Raw genomic sequence first — 13,475 nt, 5'->3', positions numbered from 1 at the left:
CTACTTTACCAAATTCATTGATTAGCTCTAGTAGTTTTCTGGTAGCATCTTTAGGATTCTCTATGTATAGTATCATGTCATCTGCAAAGTGACAGCTTTACTTCTTCTTTTCCGATTTGGATTCCTTTTATTTCCTTTTCTTCTCTGATTGCTGTGGCTAAAACTTCCAAAACTATGTTGAATAAGAGTGGTGAGAGTGGGCAACCTCATCTTGTTCCTGATCTTAGTGGAAATGTTTTCAGTTTTTCACCATTGAGGACGATGTTGGCTGTGGGTTTGTCATATATGGCCTTTATTATGTTGAGGAAAGTTCCCTCTATGCCTAGTTTCTGGAGGGTTTTTATCATAAATGGGTGTTGAATTTTGTCGAAAGATTTCTCTGCATCTATTGAGATAATCATATGGTTTTTCTCCTTCAATTGTTAATATGGTGTATCACATTCATTGATTTGTGTATATTGAAGAATCCTTGCATTCCTGGAATAAACCCCACTTGATCATGGTGTATGATCTGTTTAACGTGCTGTTGGATTCTGTTTGCTAGTATTTTGTTGAGGATTTTTGCATCTATGTTCATCAGTGATATTGGCCTGTAGTTTTCTTTCTTTGTGACATCCTTGTCTGGTGTTGGTATCAGGGTAATGGTGGCCTCGTAGAATGAGTTTGGGAGTGTTCCTCCCTTTGCTATATTTTGGAAGAGTTTGAGAAGGATAGGTGTTAGCTCTTCTCTAAATATTTGATAGAATTCGCCTGTGAAGCCATCTGGTCCTGGGCTTTTGTTTGTTGGAAGATTTTTAATCACAGTTTCAATTTCAGTGCTTATGATTGGTCTGTTCATATTTTCTATTTCTTCCTGATTCAGTCTTGGCAGCTTGTGCATTTCTAAGAATTTGTCCATTTCTTCCAGGTTGTCCATTTTATTGGCATAGAGTTGCTTGTAGTAATCTCTCATGATCTTTTGTATTTCTGCAGTGTCAGTTGTTACTTCTCCTTTTTCATTTCTAATTCTATTGATTTGAGTCTTCTCCCTTTTTTTCTTGATAAGGCTGGCTAATGGTTTATCAATTTTGTTTATCTTCTCAAAGAACCAACTTTTATTGATCTTTGCTATTGTTTCCTTCATTTCTTTTTCATTTATTTCTGATCTGATTTTTATGATTTCTTTCCTTCTGCTTAACTTAGGGGTTTTTTTGTTCTTCTTTCTCTAATTGCTTTAGGTGCAAGGTTTTGTTTTTTATTCGAGATATTTCCTGTTTCTTAAGGTAGGATTGTATTGCTATAAAGTTCCCTCTTAGAACTGCTTTTGCTGCATCCCATAGATTTTGGGTAGTTGTGTCTCCATTGTCATTTGTTTCTAGGTATTTTTTAATTTCCTCTTTGATTTCTTCAGTGATTACTTCGTTATTAAGTATTATATTGTTTAGCCTCCATGGGTTTGTATTTTTTACAGATCTTTTCCTGTAATTGATATCTAGTCTCATAGCATTGTGGTCGGAAAAGATACTTGATACAATTTCAATTTTCTTAAATTTACCAAGGCTTGATTTGTCACCCAAGATATGGTCTATCCTGGAGAATGTTCCATGAGCACTTGAGAAAAATGTGTATTCTGTTGTTTTTGGATGGAGTGTCCTATAAATATCAATTAAGTCCATCTTGTTTAAGGTATCATTTAGAGCTTGTGTTTCCTTATTTATTTTCATTTTGGATGATCTGTCCATTGGTGAAAGTGGGGTGTTAAAGTCCCCTACTATGAATGTGTTACTGTCGATTTCCCCTTTTATGGCTGTTAGTATTTGCCTTATGTATTGAGGTGCTCCTATGTTGGGTGCAAAAATATTTACAATTGTTATATCTTCTTCTTGGATCGATCCCTTGATCATTATGTAGTGTCCTTCTTTGTCTCTTCTAATAGACTTTATTTTAAAGTCTATTTTGTCTGATATGAGAATTGCTACTCCAGCTTTCTTTTGGTTTCCATTTCTATGAAATATCTTTTTCCATCCCCATACTTTCAGTCTGTATGTGTCTCTAGGTCTGAAGTGGGTCTCTTTTAGACAGCAAATATATGGGTCTTGTTTTTGTATCCATTCAGCCAATCTGTGTCTTTTGGTGGGAGCATTTAGTCCATTTACATTTAAGGTAATTATCGATATGTATGTTCCTATTCCCATTTTCTTCATTGTTTTGGGTTTGTTATTGTAGGTCTTTTCCTTCTCTAGTGTTTCTTGCCTAGAGAAATTCCTTTAGCAGTTGTTGTAAAGCTGGTTTGGTGGTGCTGAACTCTCTCAGCTTTTGCTTGTCTGTAAAGGTTTTAATTTCTCCATTGAATCTGAATGAGATCCTTGCTGGGTAGAGTAATCTTGGTTGCAGGTTTTTCTCCTTCATCACTTTAAGTATGTCCTGCCAGTCCCTTCTGGCTTGCAGAGTTTCTGCTGAAAGATCAGCTATTAACCTGATGGGGATTCCCTTGTGTTTTATTTGTTGTTTTTCCCTTGCTGCTTTTAATATGTTTTCTTTGTATTTAATTTTTGACAGTTTGATTAATATGTGTCTTGGCGTATTTCTCCTTGCATTTATCCTGTATGGGACTCTCTGTGCTTTCTGGACTTGATTAACTGTTTCCTTTCCCACATTAGGGAAGTTTTCAACTATAATCTCTTCAAATATTTTCTCAGTCCCTTTCTTTTTCTCTTCTTCTTCTGGAACCCCTATAATTCGAATGTTGGTGCTTGTAATATTGTCCCAGAGGTCTCTGAGACTGTCCTCAGTTCTTTTCATTCTTTTTTCTTTATTATGCTCTGCAGTAGTTATTTCCACTATTTTATCTTCCAGGTCACTTATCCGTTCTTCTGCCTCAGTTATTCTGCTATTGATCCCATCTAGAGTATTTTTAATTTCATTTATTGTGTTGTTCATCGTTGCTTGTTTCATCTTTAGTTCTTCTAGCTCCTTGTTAAATGTTTCTTGCATTTTGTCCATTCTATTTCCAAGATTTTGGATCATCTTTACTATCATTATTCTGAATTCTTTTTCAGGTAGACTGCCTATTTCCTCTTCATTTGTTAGGTCTGGTGGGTTTTTATCTTGCTCCTTCATCTGCTGTGTGTTTTTCTGTCTTCTCATTTTGCTTATCTTACTGTGTTTGGGATCTCGTTATTGCAGGCTGCAGGTTCGTAGTTCCCATTGTTTTTGGTGTCTGTCCCCAGTGGCTAAGGTTAGTTCAGTGGGTTGTGTAGGCTTCCTGGTGGAGGGGCTAGTGCCTGTGTTCTGGTGGATGAGGCTGGATCTTGTCTTTCTGGTGGGCAGGTCCACGTCTGGTGGTGTGTTTTGGGGTGTCTGTGGACTTATTATGATTTTAGGCGGCCTCTCTGCTAATGGGTGGGGTTGTGTTCCTGTCTTGCTAGTTGTTTGGCATAGGATGTCCAGCACTGTAGCTTGAGTGAAGCTGGGTGTTGGTGTTGAGATGGAGATCTCTGGGAGATTTTTGCCGTTTGATATTATGTGGAGCTGGGAGGTCCCTTGTGGACCAGTGTCCTGAAGTTGGCTCTCCCACCTCAGAGGCACAGCACTGACTCCTGGCTGCAGCACCAAGAGCCTTTCATCCACACGGCTCAGAATAAAAGGGAGAAAAAGTAGACAGAATTAGTAGAAGTAGAAAGAAAGAAAGAAAGAAGGGAGGGAGGGAGGGAGGAAGGAAGGAAGGAGGGAAGGAAGGATAAAAAGAAAGAAGATAAAGTAAAATAAAATAAAGTAAGATAAAATATAATAAAGTTATTAAAATAAACAAATAATTATTAAGAAAGAAAAAAAAATAAAACGGACGGATAGAACCCTAGGACAAATGGTGGAAGCAAAGCTATACAGACATAATCTCACACAGAAGCATACTCTTACACACTCACAAAAAGAGGAAAAGGGGAAAAAATCATAAATCTTGCTCTCAAAGTCCACCTCAATTTGGGATGATTCATTGTCTATTCATGTATCCCACAGATGCAGGGTACATCAAGTTGACTGTGGAGATTTAATCCGCTGCTCCTGAGGCTGCTGGGAGAAATTTCCCTTTCTCTTCTTTGTTCTCACAGCTCCCAGGGGCTCAGCTTTGGATTTGGCCCCACCTCTGCGTGTAGGTCGCCTGAGGGCGTCTGTTCTTCGCTCAGACCGGACGGAGTTAAAGGAGCCGCTCACTCGGGGGCTCTGGCGCACTCAGGCTGGGGGGAGGGAGGGGCACGGAGTGCGGGGCGGAGCCTGAGGTGGCAGAGGCCGGCGTGACGTTGCACCAGCCTGAGGCGCGCCGTGCGTTCTCCCCGGGGAGTTGTCCGTGGAGCATGGGACCCTGGCAGTGGCGGGCTGCACAGGCTCCCCGGAAGCGGGGTGTGGATAGTGACCTGTGCTCACACACAGCCTTCTTGGTGGCGGCAGCAGCAGCCTTAGCGTCTCATGCCCGTCTCTGGGGTCCGCGCTGATAGCCGCGGCTCGTGCCCGTCTCTGGAGCTCCTTTAAGCAGCGCTCTTAATCCCCTCCCCTCGCGCACCAGGAAACAAAGAGGGAAGAAAAAGTCTCTTGCCTCTTCGGCAGGTCCAGACTTTTCCCCGGACTCCCTCCCGGCCAGCTGTGGCGCACTAGCCCCTTCAGGCTGTGTTCACGCCGCCAACCCCAGTCCTCTCCCTGCGCTCCGACCGAAGCCGGAGCCTCAGCTCGCAGCCTTGCCCGCCCCGGCGGGGGAGCAGACAAGCCTCTCGCGCTGGTGAGTGCCGGTCGGCCCTGATCCTCTGTGCGGGAATCTCTCTGCTTTGCCCCCCGCACCCCTGTTGCTGTGCTCTCCCCCGCGGCTCTTAAGCTTTCCGCCTCCGCCACCCGCAGTCTCCACCCGAGAAGGGGCTTCCTAGTGTGTGGAAACATTTCCTCCTTCACGGCTCCCTCCCACTGCTGCAGGTCCCGTCCCTATTCTTTTGTCTCTGTTTTTTCTTTTGCCCTACCCAGGTACGTGGGGGGTTTCTTGCCTTTTGGGAGGTCTGAGGTCTTCTGCCAGCGTTCAGTAGGTGTTCTGTAGGAGTTGTTCCACGTGTAGATGTATTTCTGGTGTATCTGTGGGGAGGAAGGTGATCTCCGCGTCTTACTCTTCCGCCATCTTCCCGGAAGCCTTACTCCTTGTCGTCTTAAAGAAGGTGTTTCGCTTACAGGCATACCTCATTTTTTTGTGCTTTGCTTTGATGAGTTATGCAGATACTGTGTTTTTTACAAATTGAACATTTGTGGCAGCCCTGCATTGAGCAAGTCTAGCAGGGTCATTTTTCCAACGGCATTTGTTCATTTAAAGTGTCTGTATCACATTTTGGTAATTCTCACAATATTTCAAACTTTTTCATCATTATTATATTTGTTATGGTGAACTGTGATCAGTGATCTTTGATGTTATTATTGTAATTGGGGGCACCATGAACTGCACCTATATAAGACAGAGAACTTAATCCATAAATGTTGTGTGTCCTGACTGCTCCACCGACAGACTGTTCCCCATCTCTCTCCCCGCCTTGGGCCTCCTTATTCCCTGAGACACAGTAGTATTGAAATTAGGTCAGTTAATAACCCTACAATAGTCTCTAAGTCGTCAAGTGAAAGGAAGAGTCACGTGTATCTCACTTTTAATCAAAAGCTAGAAATGATTATGCTTAGTGAGGAAGGCATACGCTGGTTGAAAGGTAAGACAGGCTGAAAGCTAGGCCTCTTGCCCCAAACAGTTAGCCAAGTTGTGAATGTAGCGGGAAAATTACTGAAGGAAATTAAAAGTGCTACTCCAGTGAACACACTAATGAAGAAACTGAAACAGCCTTATTGCCTATATGGATAAAGTTTGAGTGGTCTGGATAGAAGATCAGACCAACCACTACATTCTCTTAAGCCAAAGCCTAAACCAGAGCAAGGAGAACCTAACTCTCTTCAATGCTATGAAGATTGAGAGAGGCGAGGAAACTGCAGAAGAAAAGTTTGAAGTTAGCAGAGGTGGTTCATGAGGCTTAAGGAAAGAAGCTGTCTCCATAACATAAAAGTACAAGGTGAAACAGCAAGTGCTGTTGTAAAAATTGCAGCAAGTTATCCAGAAGATCTAGCTCAGATAATTAATGAAGGTGGCTACACTAACCAACAGATTTTCAGTGTAGATGAAACAACCTTATATTGGAAGAAGATGCCATCTAGCACTTTTATAGCTAGAGAAGAGAAGTCAATGTCTGGCTTCAAAGCTTCAAAGGACAGGATGAGTTTCTTTATAGGAGCTAATGCAGCTGGTGACTTTAAATTGAAGCCAGTTCTCCTTTGCCGTTTTGAAAATCATAGTCTTTTATAATTATGCTAAATTTACTCTGCCTGTGTTCTATAAATGGAACAACAAAGCCTGGGTGACAGAACATCTTTTTACAACATGGTTTACTGAATACTTTAAGCTCACAGTTGAGACCTACTGCTCCATGAAAAGATTCTTTTCAAAATATTACTGTCAATAACAGTGCACCTGGTCACCCTGGAGCTCTGATAGAGATGTACAATGAAATTAATGTTATTCTCATGCCTGTTCATACGACATCCATTCTGCAGCCCATGGATCAAGGAGTAATTTCGACTTTAAAGTCATATTATTTAGGAAATATATATCATAAGGCTATAGCTACCATAAATAGTGATTCCACGGATGGATCTGGGCAAAGTCAATTAAAAACCTTCTGGAAAGAATTTACCATTCTAGATGCCATGAAGAGCATTCATGATCCGTGGGAAAAAATCAAAATATCAACAATAACAGGAGTTTGGAAGAAGTTGATTCCAACCCTCCTGGATGACTTTGAGGGATTCAAGACTTCAGTGGAGGAAGTAACCACAGATATGGTGGAAATAGCAAAAGAACTAGAATTAGAAGTGGGCCTGAGGATGGGACTGAATTGCTGCAATCTCATGATAAAACTTTAATGGATGAGGAGTTGTTTCCTATGGATGAGCAAAGAAAGTGATTTCTTGAGATGGAATCTATTCCTGGTGAAAATGCTGTGAAGATTGTTGAAATGACAACAAAGGATTTAGAATATTACATGAACTTGGTAACATGAACTTGATAAAGCAGTGGTAGGGGTTGAGAGGATTGACTCCAATTTTGAAAGAAGCTCTACTGTAGGTAAAATGCTATCAAAGAGCATTGCATGCTACAGAGAAATTGTTTGTTAAAGGAGGAGCCGTCAATCCATATGACAAACTTCATTGTTGTCTTATTTTAAGAAACTGCCACAGCCAGCCCAGCCTTTAGCAACCATCACCCTGATCAGTCAGCAGCCATCAGCACGAGGCAAGACCCTCCACAGGCAAAAAGATTATGGCTTGCTAAAGGCTCAGATGATGGTTAGCCTCTTTTAGCAATAAAGTATTTTTCATTTTATTTATTTATTTTTTTGCGGTACGCGGGCCTCTCACTGTTGTGGCCTCTCCCGTTGCGGAGCACAGGCTCTGGACGCGCAGGCTCAGCGGCCATGGCTCACGGGCCTAGCCGCTCCGCGGCATGTGGGATCTTCCCGGACGGGGGCACAAACCCGTGTCCCCTGCATCGGCAGGCAGACTCTCAACCACTGCGCCACCAGGGAAGCCCAGCAATAAAGTATTTTTAATTAAGATATGTACATTGGTTTTTTTTTAGACACAATGCTGTTGTACTCTTAATGGATTATAGTATAGTGTAAACATAACTTTTTTTTTTTTTCGGTACGCGGGCCACTCACTGTTGTGGCCTCTCCCGTTGCGGAGCACAGGCTCCGGACGCGCAGGCTCAGCGGCCATGGCTCACGGGCCCAGCCGCTCCGCGGCATGTGGGATCTTCCCGGACCGGGGCACGAACCCGTGTCCCCTGCATCGGCAGGCGGACTCTCAACCATTGCGCCACCAGGGAATCCCTAAACATAACTTTTATATGCACTGGGAAACCAAAATTTCATGTAACCCATTTTATTGCGATATTTGCATTATTGTCATGGTCTGGAACTGAACCCACAGTGTTTGTGAGGTATGCCTGTATTTACATCATCTCCCTGACCCTTGAAGGTATTGAGTTGCAACCTCAGACAAGAGTCTTCAAACTCTGCTCAGTTTCTACTAGTTTTTGCCAAATAAAAAAGCCTATGAATCAAAGCAATATTCTCAAGCATTCTTTCTTGCTCTGAACCACACTTTATTAGAAACTTGTGTATTTGAGAGGATTGAAATATTCTTTTTTAAATGTATTTTTTAAAAATATAAAATGATGTAATAATGGATAGTGCTTAGTTTTGAATTTTTGTTTTGTTTTTAATTTCAAATGTCCTTGCTTGGCAAAATAAAAATCTGCAGTCCTATTTAAAGAAAATTGGTCTGGGAAATCTAAATTATTAAGAACCCCTCGATTTTAAAAATGTGAAAATATAATGAGCAAGTTTTGGGGGGGTCTTGTTTTTTTATGATATTGATACTTCAAAATCTTGTCCTAGAGTTATTCCAGAAATTATCCCTCCAAGGGAGGTGGGACAAATTTAATCCCTCCAAGGGAGGAGGGATTAAAAGATACAAACTACTATGTATAAAATAGATAAGAAACAAGGATATATTGTACGACACAGGGAATTATAGACATTATCTTGTAATAAGTTTTCAAGGCCTATAATCTGTAAAAATACTGAATCACTATGTCGTACACCTAAAACTAATATGGTAAATCAACAATTCTTCAGTAAAATAGATCTAACAAAAAAAGAAAGAAAGGAAGGAAGAAAGAAAGAAAGATAGAAAGAAAGTTATCCCTGCGTAGAACTCCCCACATTAGGATAAGCATAGCAGTAAAGGACATGCTACAGTCCCATCCTTGCTTCTTACTGTGGGACACTGGATGTGGGCTTTTTTAAAATAAATTTTTATTGGAGTATAGTTGCTTTACAAGGTTGTGTTAGTTTCTACCATACAGCAAAGTGAATCAGCTATATGTACACATATGTGCCTCTTTTTTTGGATTTCCTTCCCATTTAGGTCACCACAGAGCATTGAGTAGAGTTCCCTGAGCTATACAGTAGGTTCTCATTGGCTATCTATTTTATACATAGTATCAATTGTGTATATATGTCAATCCCAATCTCCCAATTCATCCCACCCCCCTGGATGTGTTACTAAGTTTAATTTAGCCCCCATTTTTTAATAAGTGTTGTAAATAAAAGGCTTAATTTGTCCAATATATAAGCTTTTTATGTGATTGAGCTAATTTTTTTTCAACTTCAAGATAATGTCCATCAAATGGAGCTTATACTAGAAAACTATCATACTCTTCTTGTGTCACATGACATTTTCATTTTAAATAAAGTAGAGTTACTCAAGCATTTTCATCCCTGTCTGCTACCACTATCATTAACCATAATGAATCTTTATTCTTCTCAGAATCCTTTACTAAAGATGTATGATTCACCAGTAAAGGCACAAAACCGACTGTAAAAGTGATTGGAACCTGGTTCCTCAATATTTCTCTTTTGGAATTCTAAAGAAGAAAAAGTCCACTTCTTTTTGGGTTGCAAGCTCCCTGTGATTTTGTGTGAGAGAAAAAGAGAGAAAATAAGACATTTATAAAATGTTTGGATTGTTATTAGAATTGCTATATGTGCATCTTAAGCGTGTTTAGCATAAGAAAAAGGCAGATTTTGTAGTTCTGGATTGTTAAAATTTCTCCTGCAGGACAGGAGAGACGTTGGAGGATTCCAATGGAGGCTTGTACCTCAAGACCAGTGGGCTCGAGAAAGGAATAAAGGGGCAGAAATTTAGGGGGTGGAGGTTGGGGTGAGGTGGGAGGAGGGGCGAGAAAAAAGGAGGTCAGCTGGAGAAGGTCATGGTAGAGAAACAGTGACCTGTGCCTTCCTGGTCTCCCATTCCCCAGCCAAAAGGCCAGAGGCTGGAACTGGCTACTCCTGCGATGCAACATTTTGTCTGCTGTGTCAAAAACAGTTTTTTTCCTATTCACAGGAAACTGTTTTCATTGGCGGTGTTGTTCCAAAACAGGAAAAAAAAAAAAGTGTCACAGAAAGGTAAGGTATGTAATTAAGTTCTAAATGTGTATGTCATGCCAAGAAAACACTTTCCCTCCCCAAATGTTAAGGAATAAAAACACATCTCACGAGAAATATATAAATAAATATTGCTCCATTTTTCCCCCTAGAAATGCGTCATGGGATGCCTTAAAACTTCTTAGCAACAGTACTTGATAAGCAAGTGATTACATATGTATTATTTAGCACTTGGGAAGTACTTGACCAAAAAAAGTGATTATGTATTTATTGTTTAGTGTCAGTATTTAGTATTATTTCTGTGTAGAGTTCTGTGGCGGTAGGGACAATGCCTTCTGTTTGTTTGTTTTGTTTGTTTTTTCATCCCCAGTGCTGTACATGGCAAGCCTATGGTAGGTGCTCAGTAAATGGTGATGCCCCTAACTCAAAGAAGGTAGGCTCCTTGGTGGCTAATAATTGGGCAGTCCATTAAAAGAAAAAATAACTTGCACTATGAGTGGGCAGTCTCACTTCTAGGTCTCTATCCTCCAGAAACTATGGCGTGTGTCGATAAAGGTATATGTATGACAATATTCGTTGCAGCCTTGTTTGGAAAAGCAAAATTGGAAAAGCCCAATCACCAGTGAATAAATGGTTAAATAATCTAGGGAACCTCCAACAATGGAACACAATGCAGCCATTAACAGAATAAGGTACTGACCTAGATAGATGTCCATACCACATTACATTTTATTGATAAAAGCAAGTTGAAGACTAATATGTACAGCATGATTTCATTTTTGTAAAGAAATAAAAATATGTGTTTCATGAGATATCTATATAAATGAGGGAAAATTCAAGAAGGGTACCCACCAAATGTGCAGAAGGGCTAGCGATGAAGTGGGGGATCAGAGGGACCCCTCCACTTCTTTCTTGATAGGATGTGTAAAGTAGTAAGATTATGGGCGACTATCACTTTGGAGGGAACACTTCAAGTTAAAAATAAACTAATTTTCTACTGATGAAAGAATTTTCAATTTTTTTTTAATGTGCAGGGCTTCCCTTGTGAGCAAGCAGAGTTTACTTCAATCAGAGGGCTTTAGAAATTATTTCTTTCTTCAGTGTGCCTTTAAATTTGAGCCTGCTTTTTTGTAGCAAAGAACTTTTTATTGTTTGTGGTACACTATATCAGGCAAATCTATTTAAAATATTAATGTGTATCTCATTAATTTATTTGCATTAGCTGAGCACTGTGAAGAGCTGTGCAGTTTCTAAAATTCACTCAGTGTTTGGTCCAGCAGCTGTACTGGCCAAGAGGTGCACCCTGGTCGGGAGCTGTTTTAGAATAAGAAGGAGGGTCTTCAGCTGAGTCCAAAAGTATGGCAATGGCTGATGGCAGCCCTGGCATTAGTTATATATTACTGTGCTTGAAAGAAAACAAAAGTATAATTCCTTATAGAGTCTAATCAGGCTTTTTCCAAATGAGCTGTCCTCACCACTCATCTGTGACTCTGTGGCTTACAGCTACTTCTTGGGTCCGATGGAAACTCCTGGAATGCTCTTCCTTAGGCCCTCAGCTGAATGCCTCCCTTCTCACCAGTCACCCTCTCCCATTTCTCTCGCTTTGATCTGCCTTTATTTCTCAGACAGGCTCTCTCCTTTCTCCACCCCCACTTCTGAGCCTTGTTCAAAACTCATTCTACCTTGATGCTCTTCTGGAACAGACCCCACCTCCTCTTATCCACCCCTCAACCTTTAAGAGGGAGTATTTACAGGTGAATTAATTGGCACACAATGAAAGAAAAACAGAAGCCAGCGATTGCCAACAATACAGACTAAATACTTTATTAGGTTCCAAATGAGAAAATGGTAGTGTGAAACTATTTTAGTATAAATCCACCACCCTCCGCAAAGAGCCGGCCTTAGCATCCATGGCCCCCCAGTCGTGGTAGCGCCTGTACTCTTGGGGTCGCAGTAGGTACTGCCGGCCGCAGTAGTTCGGCATCTCATAGAGGACCCAGCAGCCCTCCAGCACGTGGAGGGAGCGGACCTCATTCAGGTGGAAGCGGTCCTGGATACAGGAGCAGTCCTCGCTCAGCTCCACCATGAGGCCTTTGTGATCCTCTCTCTCATACAGCCGCAGCCTGTGGGAGCTTGTCTGCTTGGTCCACAAAGAGAAAGAGCAGAAAAAGCAACCAAACAAGAGATGAACTTGGCAGGTTGGGGCATGAGGTTGTCAGTGTCAAAACTGAGACTCTGAAATTGCTGTGAACGCTTCATGTGGATCTGTGTTCCACTAGCATTTAACAAATGCTCATTTTCTACTTCTTGTGTGAGAGATGGAATTTTTAAGAAGTTCAAGGTCTGGGTTAGAATCCATCACAAGCTCAAATATCTTGATTCCTAATTCTTAATTCCATAATTTCTTGATTCCTAGGTGATAAACCTACATTTTGGGGGAAAACGATAAGTATTTTGCCTATATTTTAATATGAGTGTTATCTCCAAAAGTTATATACATATACATTTACCACTAAAACAGGATTTTAAAAAATCACATCCTTTGGTGGAAAATTTGTGTAAATAGTTGAAACGAGAATTCAACTGATTTTCCAAATTAAAAAAAATTACCTTTTCCAAAATTGGAAGATAGCTTTGAATAGCCTATATTAACAACAGAGTTTTCCATTTTTACTAGTCTGCAGTGGAAAATATCTAATTTGTTCATTATCAATTCCTTTACTATAGGTAAAAGTTAATTTGTTAGAAATACTGCCTTCTTATGCCTAAACAGCTTCCCACTTGCAAGTTTGTTTTATATCCCATTGTGATATTACATTTGTCACAGACAAGCTTTGACTGACCTAATGGCAGCAAAGATTAAAAACAAAATTCTTTCCCTAAGTGAATTCTTCCTTATATTCTCAGCTGTTTTTGTGCCGGGATCTACCTGGGCTTTGGCAGATACCCAAAGCCCACTTAACCTTAAGGTGTATTTAAAGGAAAACTTCCCTCGCCCTAACACCCATCACTAACAGAGTGAGGACACTCAGGTGGCATGATTGAAATCAAGCTGAACTCACTTGGGGGATGAGACAGCAGGAGCGGATGGAGTCGTTGAAGCCCATCCACTGCTGGTAGTCGGGGTAGTCGCCGCGCCGCAGGAAGTACTGGTGGCCCTGGTAGTTGGGGCGCTCATAGAGCATCCAGCAGCCGCTGTCCACCCGGATGGAGTTGCAGCGGCTGAAGTAGGGCTGCAGGTTGGGGCAGTCGCTGCTGCACTCGTAGCAGCGGCCCTGGAAGCCCCGGTCCTCGTAGAAGGTGATCTGCAAAGGAAGTATAATTCAAAATGAAATCATTTGCTCCCCGTAATAGATCTTGTATAGAGGCATTTTTCCCCGCTCCATTTTATTTCACTTGTGTTCCGTTTACCTTCCCCAT

The 13,475-nt window shown here is 41.1% G+C and overlaps 1 protein-coding gene across 2 annotated transcripts; it reads right to left on the bottom strand.

The window, feature by feature from the left end:
* Positions 1–11,919: 11,919 nt before the first annotated feature.
* Positions 11,920–13,475, bottom strand: LOC115847016 (gamma-crystallin C). 2 transcript variants are annotated; one of them, XM_060301461.1, is made up of 3 exons: positions 13,467–13,475; positions 13,118–13,360; positions 11,920–12,195 (listed from the first exon to the last, which is right to left on the bottom strand). In XM_060301461.1, the coding sequence occupies exons 1-3, from the start codon at positions 13,473–13,475 to the stop codon at positions 11,920–11,922; spliced, it is 528 nt and encodes a 175-aa protein (XP_060157444.1). The 2 variants fall into 2 exon arrangements, with proteins under 2 accessions (XP_060157444.1, XP_060157445.1); XM_060301462.1 differs by having other exon boundaries at positions 11,920–12,192.

This window comes from Globicephala melas, chromosome 7 (genome assembly GCF_963455315.2).
Source record: "Globicephala melas chromosome 7, mGloMel1.2, whole genome shotgun sequence".
In the NCBI taxonomy this organism is placed as follows: Eukaryota; Metazoa; Chordata; class Mammalia; order Artiodactyla; family Delphinidae; genus Globicephala; species Globicephala melas.
Note: the sequence above shows the minus strand (reverse complement) of the source record. Positions and strands in the feature narration are given on the sequence as shown.

Excerpts from the sequence above, each read along its gene's own strand:
- LOC115847016 (XM_060301461.1), bottom strand. Across the intron at positions 12,196-13,117 it reads CCTGCTGTCTCATCCCCCAA|CAGACAAGCTCCCACAGGCT; the intron begins GTGAGTTCAGCT and ends TTGTGGACCAAG.